This window comes from Centruroides vittatus, unplaced genomic scaffold (genome assembly GCF_030686945.1).
Source record: "Centruroides vittatus isolate TY-2023 unplaced genomic scaffold, ASM3068694v2 contig_724, whole genome shotgun sequence".
Classification (NCBI taxonomy): Eukaryota; Metazoa; Arthropoda; class Arachnida; order Scorpiones; family Buthidae; genus Centruroides; species Centruroides vittatus.
Window position 1 is genome coordinate 93,696 of NW_027122462.1, and position 26,219 is coordinate 119,914.

General features: G+C 32.9%; 1 protein-coding gene across 1 annotated transcript in view; it reads left to right on the forward strand.

Annotated features, from left to right (window-relative positions):
- The window catches only part of LOC136980787 (cytochrome P450 4c3-like), a 45,125-nt gene that overhangs the window by 16,484 nt on the left and 2,422 nt on the right, over window positions 1-26,219 (forward strand). Inside the window, exons 10-13 of the mRNA XM_067276981.1 lie at window positions 549-615; window positions 695-874; window positions 25,034-25,161; window positions 25,231-25,428. Of these exons, the coding sequence (XP_067133082.1) occupies window positions 549-615; window positions 695-874; window positions 25,034-25,161; window positions 25,231-25,428 (573 nt within the window). The remainder of the gene's footprint in view (window positions 1-548; window positions 616-694; window positions 875-25,033; window positions 25,162-25,230; window positions 25,429-26,219) is intronic.

Genomic DNA, 26,219 nt, shown 5'->3' on the forward strand with positions numbered 1-26,219 from the left:
TAACAATATGCAGTATATATACTATATGTTTTCGATTTCATCACGTACTGTACACTTAGGCTAATTTTACAGACTTTTACACTTATAACACCAGCGCTACAAAGCAGAAGTTAATGTTTTTTGTTTGTTTGTTTAACCCCCCAATATATTCGGTACAGGACTAAAACAAAAATGTATCAAAATATTGTATAAGTTTATCTCCACATACCTATATATGAATAAAATTTATTTTTTTTTCTATTAATACGAACTTCTTGTACCTTAACAAAAAGTATATAAGAACATCAAACATATTTTTATATTTTGTGAATTCTGTTTAAAAATACAAAAGGTTGAGTGCAGATCGACGTCAAGAATGACTCAGCAATCAGCCGATTGACTCAAATGATTTGATTATCCGAAGCATGGGCCAATCCAGTGTGTTGAAGAAGGTTATGTTGCCCTTTAACTATCAGGATTTTCGTTTCTGGCATGCAAGCCTAGAAGGGGAAATTTAATTAATATCTAAAATATTTGACAATCATTTTGAAATATTGGATTCATTTCAGGAGACACTCAGGATCTATCCTCCGGCTTTCGTCATAGTAAGAAAAAATCCATCCGATTTGAAAGTGGGTATGTACCGCAATTTGAGATTAAATACGCTTTACAGCAACGGCGTAAATTTCATTAAAAACAATTAAATTTCTTTCAGGAAATTATATCTTGCCGGCAAAATCATCCCTTGTAATTAACATTTATGGGATTCATCATAATCCCATTGTCTTCGTAAATCCTGAAATGTTCGATCCGGATCGATTTTTACCTGAAAACTGCCAGAAACGTCACCCCTTTGCCTTTCTACCGTTTTCTGCCGGTCCACGCAATTGCATAGGTGAGTAATTGCGACACCAGACAAAGACTTTCCTGTGTTTTTTATGTATTCACCTTTCTATAGGTCAAAAGTTCGCCATGGCGAAGATGAAGACAGTCTTAGCCAATGTCATTCGACAATTTCGAGTAAAGTCTTTGGACCATAGAGATAAAATTTTCGAATCCGGTGACGTCATTCTTCGCCCGAAATTCGGTATAAGAATGACTATCGAGAAACGATAAAAAAAAAAATATATTGTTTCAGAAAATATAAAATTACTAAATTGCAAAACAAACGTTCATATTACAGTGTTTCTTGTATTTCAGATTATTATCAATATGATAGTCCGCGCAGGAAAAAGATAGACATGATCAGCCTGAGAGTAAGGGTCTATGTTAAATAAAAGGAATGGAAGACAGTCTGTGAACGTTGACATGTATTTCTGATCTCTTTTAGCTCTTATGTTTTTTACATTGTTAAAACGCTTTTACGCGCCATTTTTCATAAATAATTTATTTCTTTTTTTTGTAAATTCTATTACTGTGAATTCTCACTGTGGTCTCCCATCGTTGTCATATGGCATAGTTTCTTTTCGTATAGACCGATTAAAGTCAATGTGCCGAGTGTAGTATAATAAATTTCAGTAATAAATTCTTTAAAATTATAATTAAAAACGTTTACTGTATCAATTTACCTTACACAGAGCAGTCGAAATGCTTTTCACCAATTTTGATTTTGGATTTAATGGTATAAAATTTTACACCTCATCTAAGATCAGAATTTTTAAATACTTAAAATTTATAAAAATTATTTATCCCGATTAAAAGTCATTCTTACACGTGATTCTGTATTATAGTATTGTTTGTGAACTTGGCGCATTCACACTTTGTGAGCTACTACTCCAGTTTTAAAACAGATGACAAGAAGAAGTAACACACATCTGCAACACAAACGTAACACTTGTTGTTCATTTTCACACATTAAAAATTGCAGTAACTTATTAAATTAGAGAGTAAATACGAGTAATTATTATATTGTGGCATCATCATAATCAGAGTTGCAATTTTTAAGGCTGTACTATAGATTACCGCCTATGGAATCTCGGGACTTTCAGTATATATTTGAACTCGGGGGACCGAGTCGAGTTCATCGGTACCCTACTTTCGGACCAGAGACAAAAAATAAAAAGTCATGAAAGTTTTTAAGTTATACTTTTTTAATGCTATCATACAGACCGCACCGTAGTTGCTAGCACCGTCATGTTGCGGTAAATTCTGCAAGCTATGACGTCGAACTACGGTCATCTCCCGGAGAAATAGGTTAGGTTCGTTGGACAAGCCGCGAAAGCGGCGCGTAGTACTAGGCGAGCCGGTGTGCGAAAAAGCAGACTTAACTCTAACTGCAGATGATCGGTGTGCTCATGGATGACATCTGCCCCTGTTGAAGGTATATATGGCTGACTTGCCAGACTGCCTGTTAAACATGCGATCGGCTTAGCGGAGAGAGCGACGCTTTTACCGATCATCGCACGATCGCCGCAGAAAGTAGGATAACGTTTTTATTTTTTGTCTCCGGTCCAAAAGTAGAATATCGTTGAACTCGACTTGGTCTCCTCAGTTCAGATATATACTCAAAGTCTCGAAATTACCTGGTGGTAATCTATAGTATTTCCATTTTTAATTATATTTTGAATTTATTTAGCTTAAAATTTGTTCTCTACCTGAAATTAGTAGTGTCTTCCAATGTTTATTATACTCTTTCTGTAGGAAACACTGCCGTGCCGTTCATCTATTTAATTTGTATAAGGGTAAACAATTTAATCACATTAACGTAACTTACGTCGCAAATCCGAAGATACTATTATTTTTTGGAATATAGGTATTGTTTATCGAAAGTTAGTACATATGAAATACAGAACTGATTCACTGTACATTTAAAAAACATGTACAGTGAATTATTTTATCGTTTAATTGTTTTAACAGTAATTATATTTATTATTTTATTGTTTTAGCAGTGTCTTTTATTACATATACTGTTCGTTTTATTGTTTTGTTTTAATTACACTGCTGTAATCGTCGAATCAGCACGTTAAATCAGACACCTGTAACCATAATCTGTAATCAATGACTGGAGGGTCGGAGTCTCCTTGACCCCTCTTCAGGATGAGACACCACCGAAGCTCTCAGGACTTGGAAATCGCGACAGGAGGTTATCACGTCAAGGAAGCGGTCGCGGGTGACCGGTTAAGTTCGGAATAGATATGAGTCGAGAGAAACGGGGAAGTAATTTACTCAAAATCCTTTCTGACTAGTAACAATGATTTAATATTAACAGAAGTAAATATAGTATACATGGAACCGGTCGTAATTGGGTCAATCGGAGAAAATTTACAAACGAATCGTGAGTTAATAAGTACATAAACAATAATCAAACACCTTTATCGTTGCCGAGAAAGTTTAATTTAAAAGGAATGTTTTTGATCTATTCCATAGTCTATGGAATAGATCGACAACGTTACTTTTAAATTAAACTATCTCGACAACGATAAAAGTGTTTGATTATTGTTTAATATTTCGCTAAGCACGTTCTATATGATGATAAATACCTGGTAACGACTCTTGCTACGATGCCGCCGGATAAATCAAACAGGAGAAAGTTTTCTGTTCTTGGCAGTCCTTCGTTCAGATGCACTACAGGCGAAATGGCTAATCCGTAAGGAAGAACTTGACAAAAGTACAGGCACAGGTAATAATATCGGAAGATAAATCCACAGGTATTGAGTGAAGGACTCGATCTCGGGATTGGCTGCGACTTTCAAGGATCTGCAACTTTTGGAATAGGAAACTGGTGATGACTCTCTGCATTGGTCATCGCCTTCTTTTTATTTGCCCCTTCTCGTGAGTTTTCTCCATGAGGCGAGGAGAAGGTGGTTGAGGGTCTGGCGTCCAATAGTTGAAGTTTGTATAGAAGGCTCTGGGCATTACACTGGGTGTGTCATTTCTTCAACAAGGCAACAAGTTTGTGGAAATTAATCTTTGTAAGTTTAACTTTGCCTTTTGATGAAAATTGTCAGTCAGACTGGATAACGACAAATTTACAAAGTGATAGCTATCTATAAATTAAAACAATCTAAAGTATATGTAGTGTATTTTCCATATTGATGGGAATAATTCTAATAGAAGCTATATACTTTTTAAAAATATCTTTTAAAATCAAATGTGAATCGTAACCACAAAAATTATGAAGAACAACAAGAGTAAAGGGTTTTTGAATTAAATTTAAATTACATCTTTGACACGCTATTTGTCGATTCAACTTCCATCTAAATGATTATGGTTAATTACGCTCAAATCATTAGGGGAAAACTTTCTACCACAAATATTACATTTTCCTCGATGAATAGAATTTGGAATTGTCCAACGATCTAATGAAATATTCAGTTCTATTTCTTTAATAAGATGTTCTGATTGTTAATTTAACGTTTTTAGAAAATAATCTATTACATATTTTCCCCAGTAAAATTTAGAATAAATAATTGTTCGTTTTTATCTAATACGATCATCGCATAACAAATAGGTTTATAAATTTGCATAACAGTACTAAAACTAGTTTGTACTAAACAGTACTAAACTATCCGTTGGTTGCATCACATTAATTAAAAACTATTTCTGGTAAACATTCGAAGTCACAAAGTATTGTGAAACCCGCAAATATTCCTCAAAAAGAAATATGTACGAATTTGTTAAGGATAACAGTAAAGAAAACAAACTGTGTAAGTATCAAGTCGCCAACACTGGACTTTGACGTCAACGCTCGTAATGAACAACGGGATAAACATAATTTTTGGTAAAGAAAATTTAGAACGGAATATATTAAAAATTTAAGGTGCCGTTTAGAAAGCAGAACGAAACTAGAGAAAAAAATATCGAAATGAGCTTAGATGTCATAGTCAACAATTAAATGTGAGCAGAGTCTAGAATATGGTGTTGGGTAAACCATCTCTAGCCGACCTTTCCCGCAACCTATACAAAGCTCTATTCACACCTGGAGACAAGTAGGGGACCAATTAGAAAGCGCTGAAGAAAAATCTGCCCAATTAGCAACAGTGTGATCTCTCGAAAAACTTATAAAATTACTGACTTCAAGGACAGAGAGAGGTTCTTGCTAACATACTTTTGCTGTAATCGTCGTTCTCTTCAAATTTTTTTTGTGCTTCAACTCACTGATATTTTGTGTTTCTTCACTTTGCAAACTTCATCTCGTCATCACCCCAGGGCTCCATCATTGCAAAACAAAAACTTCTAGAGACCTCCAACCAGAAGAATGACATCTGGAACATTGTCAATCACTTATGTAAGCATTTTTCGACAAAAATAAACGGTTTCTTTGTGAAACGCTTCTCTTTTCTGTTTCATCAAAACTGCTACCCGCGTACGTATAGCCCTTAGCTATCCCGACGGTTGGGAATAAACCCCCCCATCTCGGCAAGCTCACAGTATGCAAGTTGGGTGTTTAAGAATCTTATGATAATCACTAAATTTAAGAATAGAATTTTTCGACTTTAGGAACTGACAGTCTCTGAAATTTGAAATTAGTACATATTTCTCTATGTAAATTTAAATTCAATTCGAGTTAAAAACCGTTTAAGCAATTTTTACAATAGTAGTAAAGAGACTTGTTTTTTTGTTTAAAAGCCTGTTGAAATTTCAAATTAAAAAATAATGACTTCGATATAATAATAAATTTACATTATTATCAAATTCAAATTTACTTATACTGTATAATAAGGAAAAACAATATCTTTATAACCATATACATTAATACGAATAGCATTTGATTTCTGAAAAACGAATTGTGAGACCACAAATTTTAGTGGGAAAATTTTGTAAATAAAAGTAAACTTTCATTTTTCATTCGGAAATTGTTTTAAACATCCCTGGTTGAAAAAAAACTCCTCGGAGAAGAATTGAAGCAGCGGTCTCCATTAACAATCAACAGTTAGGTGGGAAAATTGACACTTAGCTGTCAAGAAGTGCAAGTCATCATCAACAACAGACTGCTTTCACACACTAATACTATAAAAGCTTGTGCCACCAGAAACTTGCACTAGAAAGTTGTTTCTATATTTGTGTCTACCATTCTCCACGTCCAAGACCAGAATCCCGCCGGAGAGGACCTTCAGCGACTCTTCTATATCGTCGACGACCGCCCTACTTCGAGTTATATCGTTCAATCTCACACTAAGAGGTATCTTATTAGAACTTTGTGAACTCTCTTCTCCCTAGAATAGCGTTAGGCGTAGTTCATAGCCGCCTGTTTGTAAAATTTGTAAAGCCGTACATTTTGTCATATTTAACCGCATATAATCGCATAGAACTTACTAGTTTTAGAATAGTCTTGTAACTGCCTTTGTATATTATTTTAGTCAATCAGTAAATGTTTTATTTGTTAACCTGTCTCCTGTCACTCTAAGGACACCTGTCAACTTACTGCCGCACTCCCCACTCACTTTTTGCCCTCCTAGCAATTCAACTACTCCGAGATCAGGCTTCATCATTACGTGCAGATCAAGTGGTCAGGAAGGGATTAGCCCCTGACCCCCTGCTCATCTCACACAAATATTTGATATAATGAAACAGAAAAAATTTTAATTCAAACAATTAGTAAATTGTAAATATTTTTTATAATTAGATACATTATTTTTATTATTTGCTAATGGAAAAATAGATGCAAGAATGCAATAAACGAAGAACATTTATCGTCTTTACATTTAATATTTAAAAGACATTTTTTGTTTACTAATTTTTTGGGTTAAATTATAAACCTACAGCCTCTGTTATACTTATCATATCCCAATCTAAGAACATCTATGAAATCTAATTTATAAATTACTGATTCACTACCTAATATAATAGCAATTGCTATATCTCCTAGAATTTTTTTATGGCATTTTCAATATTTCTTTAAGCTAGAGATGAAAATAAAATTCATTTAACATAACTTGTAAAAAAATATGTTTAAACTCATATTTATCTTCTCTATCTATACATTTATACATTATTACTTTAAGACTAATAACAAATCAAACTCTACAATCCTTTTCAAAATCTGTAATTATATTAAAAAATTCAAATTTTATATGTCAGGGGGAAGAATGGTCAGATCAACATACTCGAGATTAGATTTACAATAATATTGTAAAAAGTTTTGAAATGCTGATTCTACTACCAAAACGTTTAACAATTTTTATTACCTGATCTAGGTTAGGATGAATCAATGATTTTAAATGATTTTAAATAATTTCAGTTTTGTCTTCTTCAAAACAGAGAAACATGTTTTTTTACACTTTTTTTTAACTATCGATTAAATTAAATCATTTTTCAAAAAAATTATGTTACAAAAATAGTAAGAATTTACTTACATCTAAGCTTCCAATTTTTTATATGTAGTTCTCTGAATATTTTTGAACAGCATTTCAGACCTAAAAAAATGAATTTTTTTCACTGGAATATTAAATTTATTTTGGATCTTTCCTTTAGTACTAGTTTTTGATAAACTAAAATAATTCTGCTGTCTAAATTTTTTGATTTCTAACTTATAACCATGGGATACACAGACAGAGTATGGTAAGATTGTTTTAAATATTAATTCATCTTTCGAGATTACTAAATCCAATTTTTTCTTTTTTTTCTTGTCACATCGTGGATTTCAGCCAATTTTCGTTTACGAAGAGTGATTGTAAATCTATAAAAAAGATGAATAACTATAAAAAAATTAATAATTTAATTTTCTTATTTAAAATCAAATCTAGAGAGATTCCAACTTATCTTCCATAGACATCTTTTTTCTTATTTTCAATTCTTAAATGAAAATGTTATATTTTTAATTATTATTGTATCCCATATTTTACATGTTTTTTAGTTTTAATAAAAGAGAGAGAGAAAAAAAATGTTGTTTATTTAATTACTGTCAAAACAAAAAATTAAGAACTGTTTTAATTAAACACAACATATGTCTATATATAGCGTAAAAAATCAATAAGAAAGCAAATAGCAGATTGCATGTTCCAATTAGTGACAGTACATGTTATTTGTTATTTTTTTATTTCGAAGCTAAAAATAATATATTTTAATTATAAAAAATGTTATATATTATTTTTGTCGACAGATGGCGCCACTATGATCTCTTGTATAAGTTTTAAATTATAAAAAATATGTTTTTTTTTGTTAAAGATGATGACTTGTATAAAATATATTAAAAATATGATTATGAGTTCTTTTATATGAAAAATATATTAAAAGCTATATAGAAATATTAGTTCTCTTATATAAATATTTAAATGAATGAGTTTTTAGAAATCTTCTTTTAATTAAATACATATAACAGTTAAAAAAATAGTCTTTTTATTCCAACAACGCTTATTTAAATCATGTGAAAAAGTATGACCGAAGGAGCATAAAAAAAAGTGTTGTTTCGATGTATATGAGAGTTTTTGAGATAGGAATTATCTCAGAATCACTAGAGTGATTTTACAATTATGTCAGAAACCATTGTATTTTTGTTCCTGCGCGATGTCTTTACTTTGAAATAATGAGCGACTCTGGCATAAAAGTTATAAAAGTTAAACTTTTAACAAATTATTCCAGAATCTCTCATATATATACCACTAGCAGGCAATAAATAAATTGCTACTGACTCCACCAAGTCAAAAACACAAACACATAAAAGTTAAATCTCATACAGACAGATATGATTTTTAGATATCATGTCTTCAAGCATTCATATAGAATGTGACATCAACACACTTTAACAAAGGTGTCGTTTTCAAACAGAAGTGATAAGCAGTTATCCAGTTGTTGAATAGTAAAATTATTGGTGAGAAACCAGGGCTCATTATTTTTAGTGAGCAAGCAAAGAATGGCAACTTTCTACTCATAGAACCAAAAACATTTCACACTACTTTTTCAAGTGTCAAACTAAGGCTAATGCATTTTTGACATCATAAGGGTTCTATTATAAAACGTTATGTGCTCAGGATATTATCGAATAATAGTGTAACATATTGTGATTATCTTCAAAATTATTTCAAATCCAAAATATGGTTTCAAACGTTGTGTATTGCACACTTCTGGTATAATATTACAGCATTACAATGCGCAATCAAACACACACACCTATTATGACTGTTCAAAAAATTTTGCATCTATATATAAAGTGTATTTTTCATCCTCTTATTCGAATAACCTAGTGCAGAGTGGTTATATCTTTGAAGCACTCAAAAACATTGTTAGTGGACAACAATTCAGTACAGTTAAGCTGAGAACAGTTATGCATGAGCTTTCATGCAAATACTTAAAAGAATGTTTTCTGTGCAATCAAAGCACAACAGACAGCCCTTGATTTACGTGGTTAATTAATTGTAAACTCGTGTGAGCGACATACACCGTAGGTTAATCAGGCCGCTTGATAGCGTTACTTCCCATATATATCGTGTGTTACGTAGTTTTTTGTTTTTTGAATATTTTCGATTTTAGTTATAATAAACTCTTGTTATATATTGTCGTTATTCGGAATAACAGACCCTATCGAAGTCCTCGCGACTTCTCCAATCGATTGTATTAAGTCTCTCGTATTTTAAAGACATCCAGAGATATCGTGAAGCGGGTCTCGCAACCCGTTGCCGACTAAACGGTCTAAAAAGAACCCCCTTTTGCCTAGGGTATCTCACATCAATAATCATTATTATAATACTATGACACACACACACACACACACTTTATGTCTCTGAGAACCAATACTTATTATTTTACAAACATTTTTAACTTGATCTACAGACCATTGTCATGTATTTTCAATTGTCTGGAATATTTTTTTGTATTGGTTTCAGGTTCGAACGATTATGTGTAAAGATATTCAAATTTTGATAACTGTTTAAACATGTCGTTGAAACATCAAATATACCAAAAATGTAACAAATAGTATAAATATGTTAAATTGAACCAATTAGAATAAATTGAATAAAGTAAAATAAAATACAAATATATTAACACTATATACCTATTTGTGTATTCTGAAATATACAATATACTTAATTACACGAACAAAGTGCGCGTTACGTTTTATATTTTACTGCGTTATTATTGTTCAAACATTTCCATGCCTATGGTAATCCTGTGGCATCTTTGCGATTCAAACATTTGCCAGTAAGACCGGGTCTATATATGTTAAACGTTTCTACAGTCACTGCTAAAAACAGTGGGCGCACAGGTATAACAATTTTAGTTACATTTCATTCAAGAACCAAACTTTCTGTTTGTGCTACACTATGGATAGTGCCGTAGTATAGTGCCCTTATATGTAAATGTATGCATATAGTACAAACTTGTCATTAAAGCCTTCCTACGCTTCTTTTATGTCACTTATACAGCGACAAACGCTATTACCCTGGTTTCTTGCTGCTATGTACTACCACCATCACAAATGAAGGAAAAGGTCTTCAGCTATAATTGCGTTTTATACGCATTTTTTTTAATGTCTCTTGTCTAGGGGTTTAAACAGTGTGTGTATAGTACACACTCGTCATTGAATTATTCTTACACGTCTTTTATTTCACTTATACAGCGACAATCGCTTTTATTCTAGTTGCTGGCTGCTCTGTACTACCACCATTACTAATGAAGAAAAAGGTCTCTAGTTATAATTGCGTTTTATACGCATTTTTTAAAAATGTCTTTTGTTTAGGGGTTTAAACAGTGTGTGCATTGTACACTCTTATCATTAAATCCTTTTTACGCTTCTTTTATGTTTTTCTACAGTGACGAACGGTTTTATCTTAGATGCTGGCTGCTCTGTACTTTCACCATCACAAATAAAAAAAAGTTTCCAGCTATAATTTTTTTTATGGTCTCTGGTCTAGGGGTTTAAACAGTGTGCATATAGTACACACTTGTCATTAAAGCCTTCCTACGCCTCTTTTATGTCACTTATACAGCGACAAATGCTTTTACCTTAGATGCTGGCTGCTCTGTACTACTAATATTAAAAAGACATGACAATTTTAAAGTACAAAAATAGTATTACGTTATATATGAGTGATTATGTTTTAATGATTTTATAGAGTTCGTAAAATTTATTATGAGTAATGTAGTAAACTTAAGTTAATATATTACGAAAATGTTTGCGTTCAAGGCATGCCAACATTCTGCTGCTTCTTTTATAATGTGACTTTGAGTTGTAGTGAGCGATAGTTGCTATCAGGAAACGTGTAAATACTTTCTTACGCTGAGTAGAGCATAATGTTGACACAAAAACGATATACAAATTTTATAATTGCATTTCTTCCAAAATTCACATCTTGTGAAAATAAGAATGTTGTTTTTCGTTCCAGTTAGAATCGATCTGTGTTTTGAAGACTATTTTTATAGAAAATGCTGGATCAGTGTCCAGCATTCTTTATAACAAAGCAGAAATAAGCAAGGTTAGTTCAAAACTAACAGATTCTACACAATTCGATTACAGTAGAGCGTCGATAAGTGGAACGTCGGTAAGTGGAATGGCCGGAAAGTGGAACGATTTTCAGTCCGACTGTGTCGTGCTGAATCGAATGTTTTTGATACTAAATTTACTTCTAAAGTATAATTTTCATGTTTTTTATATTTTTTAATATATTTATTTTGTTTGTACAAAATGCAAAAATAATTTTTAACGATACGATAGTCTCGATGATTATTATAAAAATTTTCGTTAGGCTTAAAATCGACGAAAATTCAACGCAATACGACACGCAACGGAGAAAAATTCAACAGAAAGCGATACGCAACAGAGAAAAATTTGAACATCGGACAGGTTAATGTATTTTTTCGTACAAAGTCGGAAACTGTAACAAATGATTAACTGGAAGGACCCTAGTCCCCAATTGGTTCCACTTATCGACGCTCTACTGTACTATAATGTTTTGTACTTATTCATACCGTTTGATTTGAGAACAGTTTTTATTATTTTACATTGTAAATTCTACTGTCATTTTTCATATTTTGATTTAATTCGTATCACAATTAGACAGAACATTATTTCCGAACAGTTAGACAGTGTGTTATCTAATTGTCCAGAAACGGCTGCCGGTGGTCAGTTCTGTTATCCTTTCAGCCACTGATACAGCCGAGTTAATGATAACTTATTTATTGCATACTTTATAATTTTGAATCACCTAAAGTTAGAAGTAACTTGGTTGAATAAGTTAAAATCTACCTCCCATAGTTTATTGTAATGTATTAATAAGTTTAAGTGCAGGCTGCACATAATATAGAAAAAATAACCACAAAAACTTTCAAATGAAGACTTATTTGCCATACACATTTTCAGTCTTTCTGGTTCGTAAAGAGATGTCATTAGTTTAACAGATAATTACAACTTCTAGTTCGAACAGAATACTACAAAGTTCTTAAACTTTTAAACTCTGATATTTTATTATTAAAAATGGAAGCCAAAACCAAAAATTTACACATCAATATTTTTTTTCATTAAATAATCATGTTACATTTTATTTCTGTAAAAGTGTACATATTGATATATCTAATAAATTTCAGTAATTTCATTTTATTTTATTTCTTGTAATTTCAGCAAGTGATTATCTATTAAATCTTTTAATGAAGATGTAGATTTTTCCATTGAAGTTTGTTAATATTTACGACAAAGTTGCCAGATCTCACTAGATCGTGTCGAAATTCTTAATGTAGAATTTTGTTACAAAAATATCCCACAAGTCAATAATTTTAACTTTTATTTAAAAAATATTTACTTCTTCTTAAACAACTTTATTTTATCTACAGTACACAACTTGATAATATTTGAATAAATGCAATATGATGAGAACTTTATTAAATATAGTAAATGTTCTACAATATAACGAAGTTTATTTAAAATACTTTACCATTTATAATTTTGTTTTATATCATAAATATCTGTCGCTTTGAAAAATGTCCAAACAGCAGAACTTATTTGCTGTTTTAAACATTAGAAGAGACTTTAATCTCACAGTTACTGTTCTGAATTGTAAAAAACATCATTACACAGAAGTGAATCCAATTGAATATCTACATAAACACTATCAATATTTTATTAAATTACTTAATACATCAATTAATGTTACACAAACAATCTACATATAAATAGAAGTTATTTATACATATCATATACATCCTGCGAATATGTTGCACAAAAAAATCTAGTGTACTATTTTGTTTTAGCCTCTCCTATACAGTATAAGAAAGAATGGAATAACGGTGACTCACTGCTATTAAGCTAATTCGCTTGAGCGTTTCCTGACGATAAAGTTAGTTGTTCCGAAATATTTTAGAAAAACTTGTTAATAAAGTAAACTCCAGTAAAGCAGCTTATTATTTTATTATATTTACTAAACTATATAACCTATCAGAATAAATCCATCTGCTCTAATGCTAAAGAGGAAAAAGTTCTGTTTGTGGGTTTAAATTCCTGTGGGTTTTAAGTACTGAAAGAATGGGACTATAATGCTGTTGATATAATACTACTCTAACTGGCGTATGCTCTGCAAATGCATCATTCGCCAACTGCAGGAATCCGCCTCTAAAAGTTTCAGAAAGTTCTTCTGGATTATTTACTGTATTTAAAAACATACCTTTACTAGACCTCATATCTAAATATATGTAAATTGGTCGATCTAATGCTATTGCGCAACTATAAATAGATATAGAATTAGCCCAAATATCTGTGCGCGAAATCCATGGATAATGCCCTTTTGCCATATTAAAAAGTCTATTTCTAACACTTGTTCCGCGGGCCATATGATCCAAAGTTTAATCTAAAGTTACCTGCATTTAATTATTTTCAATCAGTAAATGCATGCTGCTTTTATATTTACTGAAATAATAAAGAATGCATAATCTTATTAATCCAACAAAAGTATTATCACCGAACAGAAGAACTGACACGAAGGAATAAAAACAATCACCGTCACCTAAAACGGAAACAGGATGAAATTCAGTTAAAAATAAAGGGTGCAGTATCTTATAACTGGGATAATCTATTTTATATTTCACCTTATCAAAAGCACTAATCCTAGCATTTCGAAGTAATTTTATCATACGGGTTATTTTATTATTATATTTCTCGAGACTTGCTGATACAGTTACTAAAGAACTAGTTCATAGTAATTCTTCTAAAATACTTTTTGCATTAGTTTTTAAAATATTCGACAGCCAAAAAATACGATAGAAAGGTAAACACGAAGAGTATAGAACATGTACATAATACAATTATATAAAACTTCACCGTATATAATTCAAAGTTTATATCGAAAAAGTTAATTATTTATTATTCCTTCTGCCTTCCAGGTAATAATGACCTCGATAAATTACGCGATTAATATAAACAAATATAAAAACGTAGAACAAAAATGTTGTTGAACGAGTGTAGTAATAAATTCAGAACAGAAAAACGTATTTGATAAAGCAACGATAAACTTTATTCTTGTATAAAAACATTTTTAATTATTTATTTTATACGAAAACTTATAGCTTTACCATTTACATCTATACTAAATTACTTAGAATTAATAACTGAAAGTCCTTCCACTTCTTATCTATTCGTTGTATAATATAAAATTATATGACAGTAATTTTTTTAACAATATTGTTCAACCTATATTGATGACTTTCGACCCCCTTTCTGAATCTAGGTGATCAGATTAATGTCACGCAACTCATTTAATAACGCTTAGAATATATTTTACAGCTAAATATTAATATTACTGATAAAACAATGCTTATTACTTGAATATTTGTACTTTTTATAAGTATTATTTCTAACTATTTTTCGTGAAAATATGAATTACAATATATCGTTTGAAGCTTTTACATTTTGTGGTTAATGTTACTATGGTTCCAAAATGGCGGCCCGTCTCTGATTCCAGCATTTAAAAGAGAGGAAACAGTGGAAACGCACGTTCTAACCTAACCTAACCTATTTTAATAAATTTTCATAATTAATGTATTACCAACAAAATTATTAGAATAGGTTAGGTTAGGTTAGAACGTGCGTCCCCACTGTTTCCTTGCCGGAATCAGAGACGAGCTGCCATTTTGGAACCATAGGTAACATTAACCCATTTTGTTTTTATATTAAAATATAAAGTAAAAATTATGCTTAACAAGTTTGCATTATTCCCTATTATTAAAACAATTACAGTGTCGTTTAAACTAGTTTAATCTCTTATCTACATTTAAATACGATTTTAACGGTAATGAAAAATCAGAATCAAGTGTAGAAATACATGTTTTGTTTGTTGATTATCGTATATAAAACGCAACAGACGTTATACAACTTTCAATATATAAATAATTTGGCAATTACAATTAATTTCGCCGTTCTTGTGTATGCATTGCTATTAATAAAACTGAATGGTTTACGTGAGCATCGATGAAATGATACGTTCTATAATTAATGCCATACTTCAAATGCTCTTGATTTTCATATTCACTCAAAGTGCGATAATTACGATAAGTACGTTACTAATTTGACTTAATTTTCGTAAATTGTCAACTCGAAACTAAGCAATACATTCGTTCTTTGAAATTTCTATAAAGCAGGCTTTTCGGGTATTTACTGACGTAGAATTCGCCTCTGTTCTCGCCATAATGGAAGACAAATATCATCTTAAAGTCAGTGTTTTGCCGTCAGAGTAAACTTTCGAAGTAAGTATCGTTATCATCTCAAATAACTATAACCGTAACAATAATTAGGATAGCATTTAACTAATCTTAAGCTGTTAAACGCTTAATGTTCTCTAATCAAGTAGAAATATCAAACCACAAAAATGGCCTGACCACTTTCAAAATACATGCAGATTGTTATTTAAATTAAGTATGATGTATGTAGTTGATATCCTTGAACAACTTTGAAGCGGGATAGAGATAATTGCATCACTTCGGGCTGTTTGTAGTGCGATTGTGAACTTTTAAGATTGGCAGATTATAGATCACGTGTCATAAAACTCTGACTCTGATTGGAGTTCGTCGATGACTTTTCTTGTACAGTTAACAACATATAAAGTTAAATAAATGATTATTACGTATCCACTTTGTAATCTGCAGAGCAAAGAGAATATAAATGATGTTTTTTCGAATTCATTTCAAATTATACTAAGTTTTTTAACTAAATTTTCAATATCTTTAACTGAATATCTATGAAATCGAGTAATCCAACTACTGCCATTTTTATTACTGTTATGGCAACTATAATATGTTGTTTGTTTGAATAGCGAACATTGTTAATACGAAAATGGCAACATAGGCCTATATTAGAGCAAGTATTGTCAGCATATGAAAAGTATAAAATAAACGATTTAAATTTGGAGTCCCAAACTGGCGATTTGCGAGCCGGATACGGCCTCAATAATTATTTTCATAAAAATCAATGACTCTAACATTTTGCCGATATTAAAACAGAAAAAAACAAACTTCTGACCATTTTAGTACGTCGTAAAGGCTTTTGTTAAAGTACTTTTTTTACTTTACAGTATGTTTAGGTTTATCGAATATTAGTGAGTACGGCCGTGTCTCATATACGTCTGTTTAACTGGCCCTTTGCCGCGTTGTAATTTGAAATCCCTGATTTAAGTGAAGCTGGTGAGTCAATAAGATTCATCTTAAAAACAAGAAGATCGATTTTAGTATTTGAAGTGAAATGAAGAATGAACAGTTAAGAAGAGTTATGAAAGCTTACAAAAACTTCTCGTATGAAATGAGCAGTTTTAAAGAACAGTATGGATTGAACAATCAGAAGTATTGCTTCAATACTCGAATTCGAAGTGAGCTTCGGGACAGTTTACAACGCAGTTCATTCTGCCAATCTTCTGAAATATGTCAAAAGAACTTGGAACCAAAGCTTACAGACAATAGCAAGGCTGATAGACTCACTTCAGCCAGAAATCACGTGACCTGAAGCACTATTCCGTGATGGTTTGGAATGCCGTTGGAGAGCGAGAGAAAACAAATATTGTCTTTCCGCAAGAAAGCCAGAATGGTAAAGGATCCGGCAGCTATAAATGCATCTATATTTTATGGAATAAAGAGTCAAAGGTTATCATTGGCTGTTCCAGCAAAATAAGGTTTCATCCATACAACCAACATTGTCTGGGAACGTTTCTCGCAAACGTATTAGAAGTCATTCGCTGCCCCGTCATGTCACCGGATTTGAATTATAAACCGAACGCCTCGGGCCTTATGGGTAAGGTCACTCTTTACAAACGAACGATAATTATAAACATTATTTGCTTATAATCATAATTTATTTTTCATGTTCGATATGATTTTAAAGTAATTAGTTTACCATTTACTTTTGATTATTGTAATGCATGTGATATATCAGATTGTAATACTATATTTTATATAAATTTTTTTTACACGAATTACTTAAAATATATTAAGTTTATTCTACAAAATCCAACTAATTGTTCAACTAATTGTAATTCATCGAACTAATAAATTATGTAGGCTTAATATTTTAAGCTTTTGAGTTTATTGCTTACGTCGTGTGCCATTTATTTCGTTATATATTTAAAATATTGTTTTGAATACATATGAATATGAAATTAGTCAAATTGGGAATAAACTATTAAATGTAAATTATCATTGAACAAATTTTGATCTTCATTAAACAAGTAAAAAATATGATATAATTATGTTACCACTTCCTGTAATGAAATGGCTCAATACTTCAGTCGAATATTGGCACATACTCTCATGCGATTTCTGTCTTTTAATCATTAATTTAATCGATGAATTATTCACAAACATAAGTTGTTGAAAATTGCAGGACGATTTTCAATAATTCTTTAAATAGTTCAGAAAATTTACTTTCTCAAAGTTTACTGTAAGCCCGAAATGGATCACAATTTCATAGAAACATTACTTATATAATACGTTTCAAGTTTCTGCCTTAAACTTGGAAGTGATCACAAACCATTTTTAAAAACCCATAATCAACAAAAATGTCAAAAACGTGCAAAATGAATGTCTTTTACATAAAAAAAATACATCACATCGGTTTCTCTTAAAACGCCCATATCGTAGGAATTAAAAATACAGTAGTTAATTTAAGTATGACCGCAGAATACACCTCCCATCATCGCGGAAAACAAGTAGAGAAACACTATGACATACAGAAATAATTATTCTGTATGTGGTGATGAAACGTCGTTTAAAATTTTTTTTATTTTATAAAATATCATTAATTTAATATAAAAATACGAAATAAGTAATTTTATGACAGAATTCTACAATCAAACGCTTGTGTCATCCATTTTATTTATTTTTTATTCAGTTTTATAATTACAGATTTTTTTATGTGACCTTTGTCAGAGTTCAAATTATTGTATTAATATTATTATATAAACATTATAAAATTATTCTATTAATATGGAGGTAAATAAGTAGGTAGGATATACTATAATAGAATTATTTTAATTTCAGAAAAATGCCACCGAAACGAAAGTATGACGACGATTATATTAAATTGGGTGTTACTTCAATAGAAATAAATGGGGAAGACCACATCTCAATGCCTAGTATGCGCAACTGTTGCTTGCCAATGATACTTCGAAGCCGGCAAAGTTGGAACGTCATTTAAAATCCGTACATCCGAATTATTGTGACCGTCCACGAGAATTCTTCGAGAGCAAACTAATAAATCAAAAAAAAAATGTAACTTGGACCAGTGGAACACGTTATGCAATATCTGAAAAAACATTGGCTGCATCGTTTGAAATTTTTAAATTGATTGCTAAATCCAAAAAAGTACACACAATCGGCGAATCGTTAATAAAGCCTTGTATACTTGTAACTGCCGAAGAGCTGTTAGGGGAGGAAGCTCAAAAAAATATTCGTGAAATTCCATTATCAAATGACACGGCGAAGTCGCGTATTCAAAAAATGTCAATTGACATCGAAGAACATATTATTGACATAATAAAATGTAGTTCACGCTTGGCGCTACAATGTGATGAATCTATTGACGTTTCACAATGTTGTTAATTTCTTGTATTTGTCCGACTTTTAAACGAAACTGATCCGCAATCCTCTCATAGTCAACATTTTTGAGCTGCCGGATGAAATACAAGAAGAGTTAATTGAGATGCAACACGATAGTAACTGCGAAAATACATTTCAGCTTTTGGAGCCAAAAAGCTATTGCTTTCGCTAAAATTCGAGAAACTGCTTTACGGTACGTAACGTTATTTTCAACCATATATTTTTTTGAGCATGAATTCTCAGTTCTTTTGATAATTAAAAATAAACATCGAAATCGGTTGGATGCCAGTGCCGACACGCGTTTGGCTTTGGGTAGCACCGAACCAAGAATTCAGCAGTTGGTAAACAGTATGCAGTCACAAAAATCGCACTAAAATAATATAATTAATGTAACATGTTCGCAAATAATATAAAACTCTTGGTTCCGAATAATTTTATACCTGTTTAATTTATAGAACAACCTTATAAAAACTTATATTACTGCCAAACAGTTTGTGGTCCATGGCGAGACAAAAATTATGATAAATGGTTCCTCATCACATCCCTCATCACTGCCTTAGGCAGATCGTCCAAGTGTTGCGTTACCATAACTTAACTAAACGAATGTAAAGAAAATATTTTTTCATTTTTCAATATAAACTTCTAACACGTTTATAAGGTACTAATATTATTTTGCTGCTTAGAGAATTTTTACTCTGTAATTTATAAGTTTTCATGTTATATGCTTAATACGGAACTTTTTAACAAATATTTTATGAGTATTTTAGAATCAAATATTGTAGAAGAAAAGTATTTTTCTAAAATACTTAAAAAATAACCATCAATTAACGTCGTCAATTTAAGTAAGAATGTCTTACTTGAATAGAAATCTATCAATACCATCAAGGAAATATAGAAAAGCGAAAGTAATTATTATGCAATTAACTCCTTATCAGTTTCTTATATCTCTGTGATTTCTTTTACAATTAAATCTCTACTTAACTGCAGACAAACTACAATAAGCAATGATGGAAATTTCCTCCGAGTTATAATTATTATTCTTAATTTTTTAATTTATGTATTTACATATTTTGTTACTTTATATCATACTTAAAAATGCGTTATAAATCGTTCTATAAGGCAGGCATTTTTATACAGGTTAACATTTATTAAATATTATTTTAATCATTTCGTATAAATTTCCTATTTTAAATATTTGTCTCGCGCATAGACACGATGTTAATTTAAAATAATTTCTTATTTTATTAACAAATTCTCATTCGTAAATATTTTTATAAATATTTATTTTTTTCGAAAACAATTAAAATACAAATTACATCATAAACAGAATTAATACAAACGACAACACGCATTTATCGCAAAACGAATTCATATCGTTCATTCACTTCTCTTTGATCGGAGTCGGCGAGTGAGATTTTAAATAAATTTTCATTGTCTTTGTGTCTGCAGAAAATTATAAAGTTTAGGATGTATTTAGCTATAATAGAGGTATTAATAATTTGAGCTATTTTCTGTCAATCACGTGGCCGGTAGTTCTGGCATATAATGACAAAATAAAGTTACCGTTTCACTTTGAATGTTTAATGATTTCATCCACTCGGCCACCGGTTGACACTAAAACCGTTAATTGAATCAAGATATACTCAAAGTAGTTAAAATCCTCGAATAAATCTTCGAAAAGCGAAAAAAATAATAGCAGTACTTTCCGGTTTGTGTAGAGTGATATTTAACTTCTACGATTGGCAGACAACAGATTGCGTGTCACAAAACTCCGTTTCTTATTGGCATTTGTTTATTTTTTAACAGTAATATACGCGTAGATAGTGAATTATTACGTTCCACTTTGGAAAGTGCCGAGCAAACCGTATATTAATCATGTTTCTGTCAAGTTTTCAATTTCTTTTAAGTTCGGTTATTATTTGTTTTGTGTTGATTTATACACTAGTGAAGAAATGGAGAAACAGAAAACAACGAGCGAATGATTCCAGTTTAATATCGCATGGAAAGACATCATCTGTGTCTGGAAGTAAGTAAATGTTTGAAAGTCTTCATTATTATTTTTTAAAAGTATTATTACTTTAAGACGAATTTGTGGGAAACGCCGGGAGGTAGGACGGAAGTCGGACCTCCTTGTTCTCGGCGAATAGGTCGGCAAGACCCGCCCCACTGTCAAGGATGGCTAATTTTGCGCGATATCCCGACTTGTCGGGATCGGTCAGTTACTTGTCAGGTCGAGTGGAGGAGTGTGTGTGGAGTCGTCGATAAAGGAAGGCAATATCCGTATAACAGGACAACACAGATAATGGTTTATTGGAACATAGGAACTACTACAGAAACGCTACGCATCCCGTCCCTAATCGCGGGAGAGAGAGAGCTCACAATTGTTAGGGGATTCATACCTCTCGGTGCTCGATTTTGATCGAGGATGTTCGTCGGACTCGGGCGTTTTCCTGGCGGAGCGACAGGTGGGCGGCAGGATTGGCTTGTCGGCGGTGACTTCGGCGTCTCGACTTGGCCTTCGAGTCGGATACGGTGTCGCCGGGCAGTTCGTCTTCTTCGGACGTCAGCTCCCCGTTCTTAGAGATCTCCCCCCTATTTATACTCTAAGTCCCTTCCGCCACGATCACCAATCGCGATCGAGGATGATGACTTGAGTTCCGTGACTCAGGTCGGATCCTGAGAAGGAGGGAAGTGAGTTTGACGGCGGAAGATAGTACATCCTTCGAAACTTGATCGTTATCGTGGATCGCGATCGTTATCTCCCGAGAGGGCTTCGAAATAATTAAAATTTAACATTGGACAGGCCTAATACGTGTCTCACACTGCCTCGGACTTTCGAAATCGAACTTGGTCCTAAACGGGACCAGTTTGATTTTATTGACTGTCCGGGTGTTCGCTTTTATGAAGGGTGCTCTCTCTCAGATCGTTGAGAAATAATTCGTACGTATTTTACAGATACATCTATAAAGATACATATATAGATACATATTATAAAGCGGTACAGAGTTGATCGCGATACAGTAATAGGATATACAAAACATAGGCTGAGTTAACATGGGTCGTTCTGTTGTCTGGTAGTATCGGATTGATACAATGGTAATTCGTCGACGTCGGTGGACGGATGCCTGTTGTTAATTAGCAGTAAACATCGGTGATTGGTTGGAGGTCTGGAGGTCGAAGACAAAGGTTGTAGTTCGAGGAAACACGTGGGTGTGTTATTTCCTTTGTTCAGTTGTTGTCGGTTCGTACGTTGATGGGATATTACTGGATATTAGATGGCGATGGTTGACGGAAATCACAGGTAAGTGTTGATAGAATGTTGATAAAGTGCTAGGAGGAAGGAAGAGTTGGTCCTCGGTTGAGGAGTAGATGGCTGGAATTTGGTGGGTTGAATGGCGAATGGTGGTAACGTTGGATAAGTCGACATCCTGTTGGCGTGGCTGTTAGCTGATACTGTCTTGGTATCCAAAAATAAAGATTAAAATATACGTAATGGCAATTAATTCATGGTTATAGGTAGAGGTATGATAACAGATAGGTAAAGTGGGGTTTTCCTACTCTCTCTCTCGGGAAAATTGGTTATAACCGATATCTGGTTAATAGAGACTGGGTTGAGTGTATCGCGAATCTATGTAATAATTAACATGAATAACTTGAATAAAACATCAAAATGTAATTTATTAAACTAAAGGTAACATGTTAATTAAAGTAATACAATTGAATTTGAATGGCTACATAAAAGGCTACATATATGGTTAACATGGTTAACTGGTTACATATAAATGGTGATAATAACCTATGTGTATAAATGGCTATAATATTCGATAATATATATAAGAATGTAAAAGCATAGATATAAATTTGGTTATATACTGATACATAAATTCGGTTAAATATAAATTTGGTTAAATATTGGGTTAAATATAACTAAATAGACTTGGTCAAGATTGCGTCTGGCGATTGTGGTTCCGGTGTCGGGATCGGCGTGGGAGATTTTGAGCTCCGGAAGTCTACTCTAACCGGTCCCCTAGGTATACGCTCACCGGACTATACGAATAGTTAGTAGGAGAAGGCAACAGGTGTCGGTCTCCGCTGAGCGGAATTTGAGGCGTTGGGTCCCTCAGCGGCCGGAATGTGCTCTTGCTCCAAGTTCGCAGCTAGATTGTCTAATTGTACCTCTTGGAGGAGGTGATTTGCCGGATTAGGGTTTCGTTCGCGGGAGTTGGATCGACAACATCGGCAGCGTGGTAGGTAATAGCGACAACCAGATATAATGCCAATGGGAAGAAGAGCAATCAGTAAGCAACTCATCAGGATGGTAATTAACGAGGGGGTCGAGGTAGTTGATGGAGGAGGTGTTGACATACGTAATAAATGTTCGAGGTCATACCGGACATTTGTCAAGGAATGATCGGCTTTTCCAATATCGGCGGAGTTTATTACCTTGATGGGTAAAGTCTGGGGATCCTTTAGACGGGTTTGCAGTAACCGTATTTCGGTTTGATTTAGGATTTGTTCGATTTGGGGAACAACCAATTGTTGGGCTATGTCCAATTGAAGGGTTGACTGTCTTTGGAAGTGCCCCGTGAGGATAATCCCTGGCAAGTATCCTGTACAAGCATTCGGGAGATTAATAGTGCCGGTATTATTTAATTTCCTTGTGGATGGTATAAGAGGGAAATTGCGACGTCGTGTTGGACATCGAATGGTGAGGAGGAGAGGTTTAGGCGTGGAATAAATCCAGGTACCTCGTTGATCTATTCTTTTAAAAATCGGCAAGAATTGAGGGACAATTTGTCGCGCGCAGAGATCTTTGACCTTATTTTCGATGCCACTAAATAAAGCATATTCGCAGCTTTGGGACGGATCGCGTTGTATAGGGCTATCTAAAGAGCACATCGGGAGATGAGCGGCTTTACAGGTGGTTAGGTCGTGACGTTGCAACAGCATGTACGACTGTCGGTCCATCGAGAGCGCGATGACCGGGTGGGCGGTCTTAAATTGCACGAAAGTGTTTAAGGTAGAAATGTAAGTAGGGAACTGTACGATTTCGTACATATCAAAGGATCCGCTTGGGGTAATCAGTGGAATTTTTGTGAAAATTCGTAATTTGCCGGGAAGGGCTATCGCTATTGTTGTAATCCACTGATAATATTTAAATAGCGTATCCGGTTGGATGGATTCGATCATTGCGTAACCGTCCGGAAGTTGGATTTGTATATCGCGGAGTGTGTGTAACATGATCTCTCGCGGAATGAAATAATGGCTTAATCGTCCCTGCTCTAAAATGTCGATCGCTTCTCGTAATTCGACCAATTGGAAATGCAGTTCTTGGACGGCAGATTCAATGGTGCGTAGGATAATTTCATAGGCGAGGTTATAACGGTATACATTCATGAGTTCTCCGAAACTTTCGATGCGCTTAAATAAAAGGAAAATTTGATAGCGATTATTTTTACTGACATTTAAGGTATCAGTGAGAAGAGTGGTTTGGGATTTTAATAAATGAATAATTCCGTCAGTGTGCTGTTTTAGGGTTTCGATCTCAGCATTTAAGGCTTCAACCTCTTCCGACGTAGCGGTACCAAAAAGAAATTTAAGTGCCTTCCCTCCGATATCTACAAGTCCCCTCTTTTGTTTGGAGTTATCTTTTAGAGTAACTAGTGATAAAAGCTCGTGGTATTCGCTCTGGTAATTAAGGAAAGAAGCTTTTACTAATTGAAATCCGCCGGTGGGGAATTTCCAGGCGGTTGGATCGGAGCTATTGCTTAAAGGGCTACGCTTGCTCAGCTCTTCTAAGTAATCTATTGATTCCGAGATAAACTGAACTTGTCTTTTTAAATGGTCGAAGGTAAGGTCATTGACCAATGTCCAATGGCTGGCTGTCATGAGGAAATTTCCCTGATGGATGAAAACTACTCCTTTCGTAAACTTCATAGGTGCCGATGTCGGTTGTAGGGTGGTACATTGCATACTTAAGAACACGACGGTAAGTCGAAGGAAAATCATCGTGGCTCCCTAGTACTTCTCCCGAGGCTTTTATTCTTCCCTGAAACAGGGAAAGGTGATTATTAACATTAAAATTGTTACTCCTCGGGGGGGGGTTGATATCTAGAGCTACGTCAAATAAGAGCTAAGGTATGGATATATGTACTGTACTGGTTTCCCCCAATTTTCTTCATGAGTAAAATGGGAAAAAACTACAAGAAGGACGTTGAAATAATTCACCGTTTCGACGAAAAGGTAAACTCAACTTGTGAATGGAATTTTGTGTTTTGATTTAAGGAATTAATGATTTAATTAAATGCGTAGGTCTTCAAGAGAAAAAAAGAGAATTTCGTGAAGGAAATGCAAGAGCAACATTTCTTAGACAAAGAGGCACGACATGAACAGGAACCAAAGACGAAAACAAAACAACGTATTATCGATTCACTGTTGGATCTTCATGTCAAACAAGGTTTAATGTCGGAAGAAGACGTGATCAGAGATATGGAAAGCGCTATTTTCGCGGTAGGCATAATTCACTGAAAGTCTAATCAGAAATAATTATATAATCGTGCACGCATGTATTTCGACGATATTATTTTTAATCTTCTAAAGTAATGTTTTCCTAAACAGCGTATTGAAATATAAGTAATTCCACACACAGTTAACTCGGCCACAGAAATTCTAACTAAAGTATCACGTAAAACCTATTTCAAGAATTATCATAATTACTTTCTTGTAATTAGAAATTATATTTAAGTTAAGTTAATTACTATAATAAATAGTATTTGTAATTTCGGACTATTTTATAATTTTTTTAACATGGAAAGATTCGTAGTTTTGAAATTTGAATTTTGTTCTTTTAAATTTTTATTATGTGAAACATTATAAAAAGAAAGTTTGTATATAGAACAAAAGATTTAATAATTACTGTATATTTTCTCTATTTATATACATGCAGGAAACATATAGCTTTAAGAAATTAAAAATCTGTATCTACCATAGATTTTTAGACATTCCGAAGAAGATTATTATGTATGATTAAGGCGTAAAATTCCAGTTAAAAAGGATAGTCGTACCTGTACCTTACTGTTTCGACTTCATATCTGGTTCAAATCGAATGTGATTTTTGCTATTGATTATTTAAAATAGTATCTTGTAAATTTGTTACTTAGTTCTGTAGGATATTATCTGTTATCAAATTATTTTTTAGATCATTAGTTAATCAAATTATTTATGTAAATACGATTGAAAGAATTCAAAGCTTATGATATCTGAGATAACCGAAAAATTATGTAATCCAGAATAATTTAAGT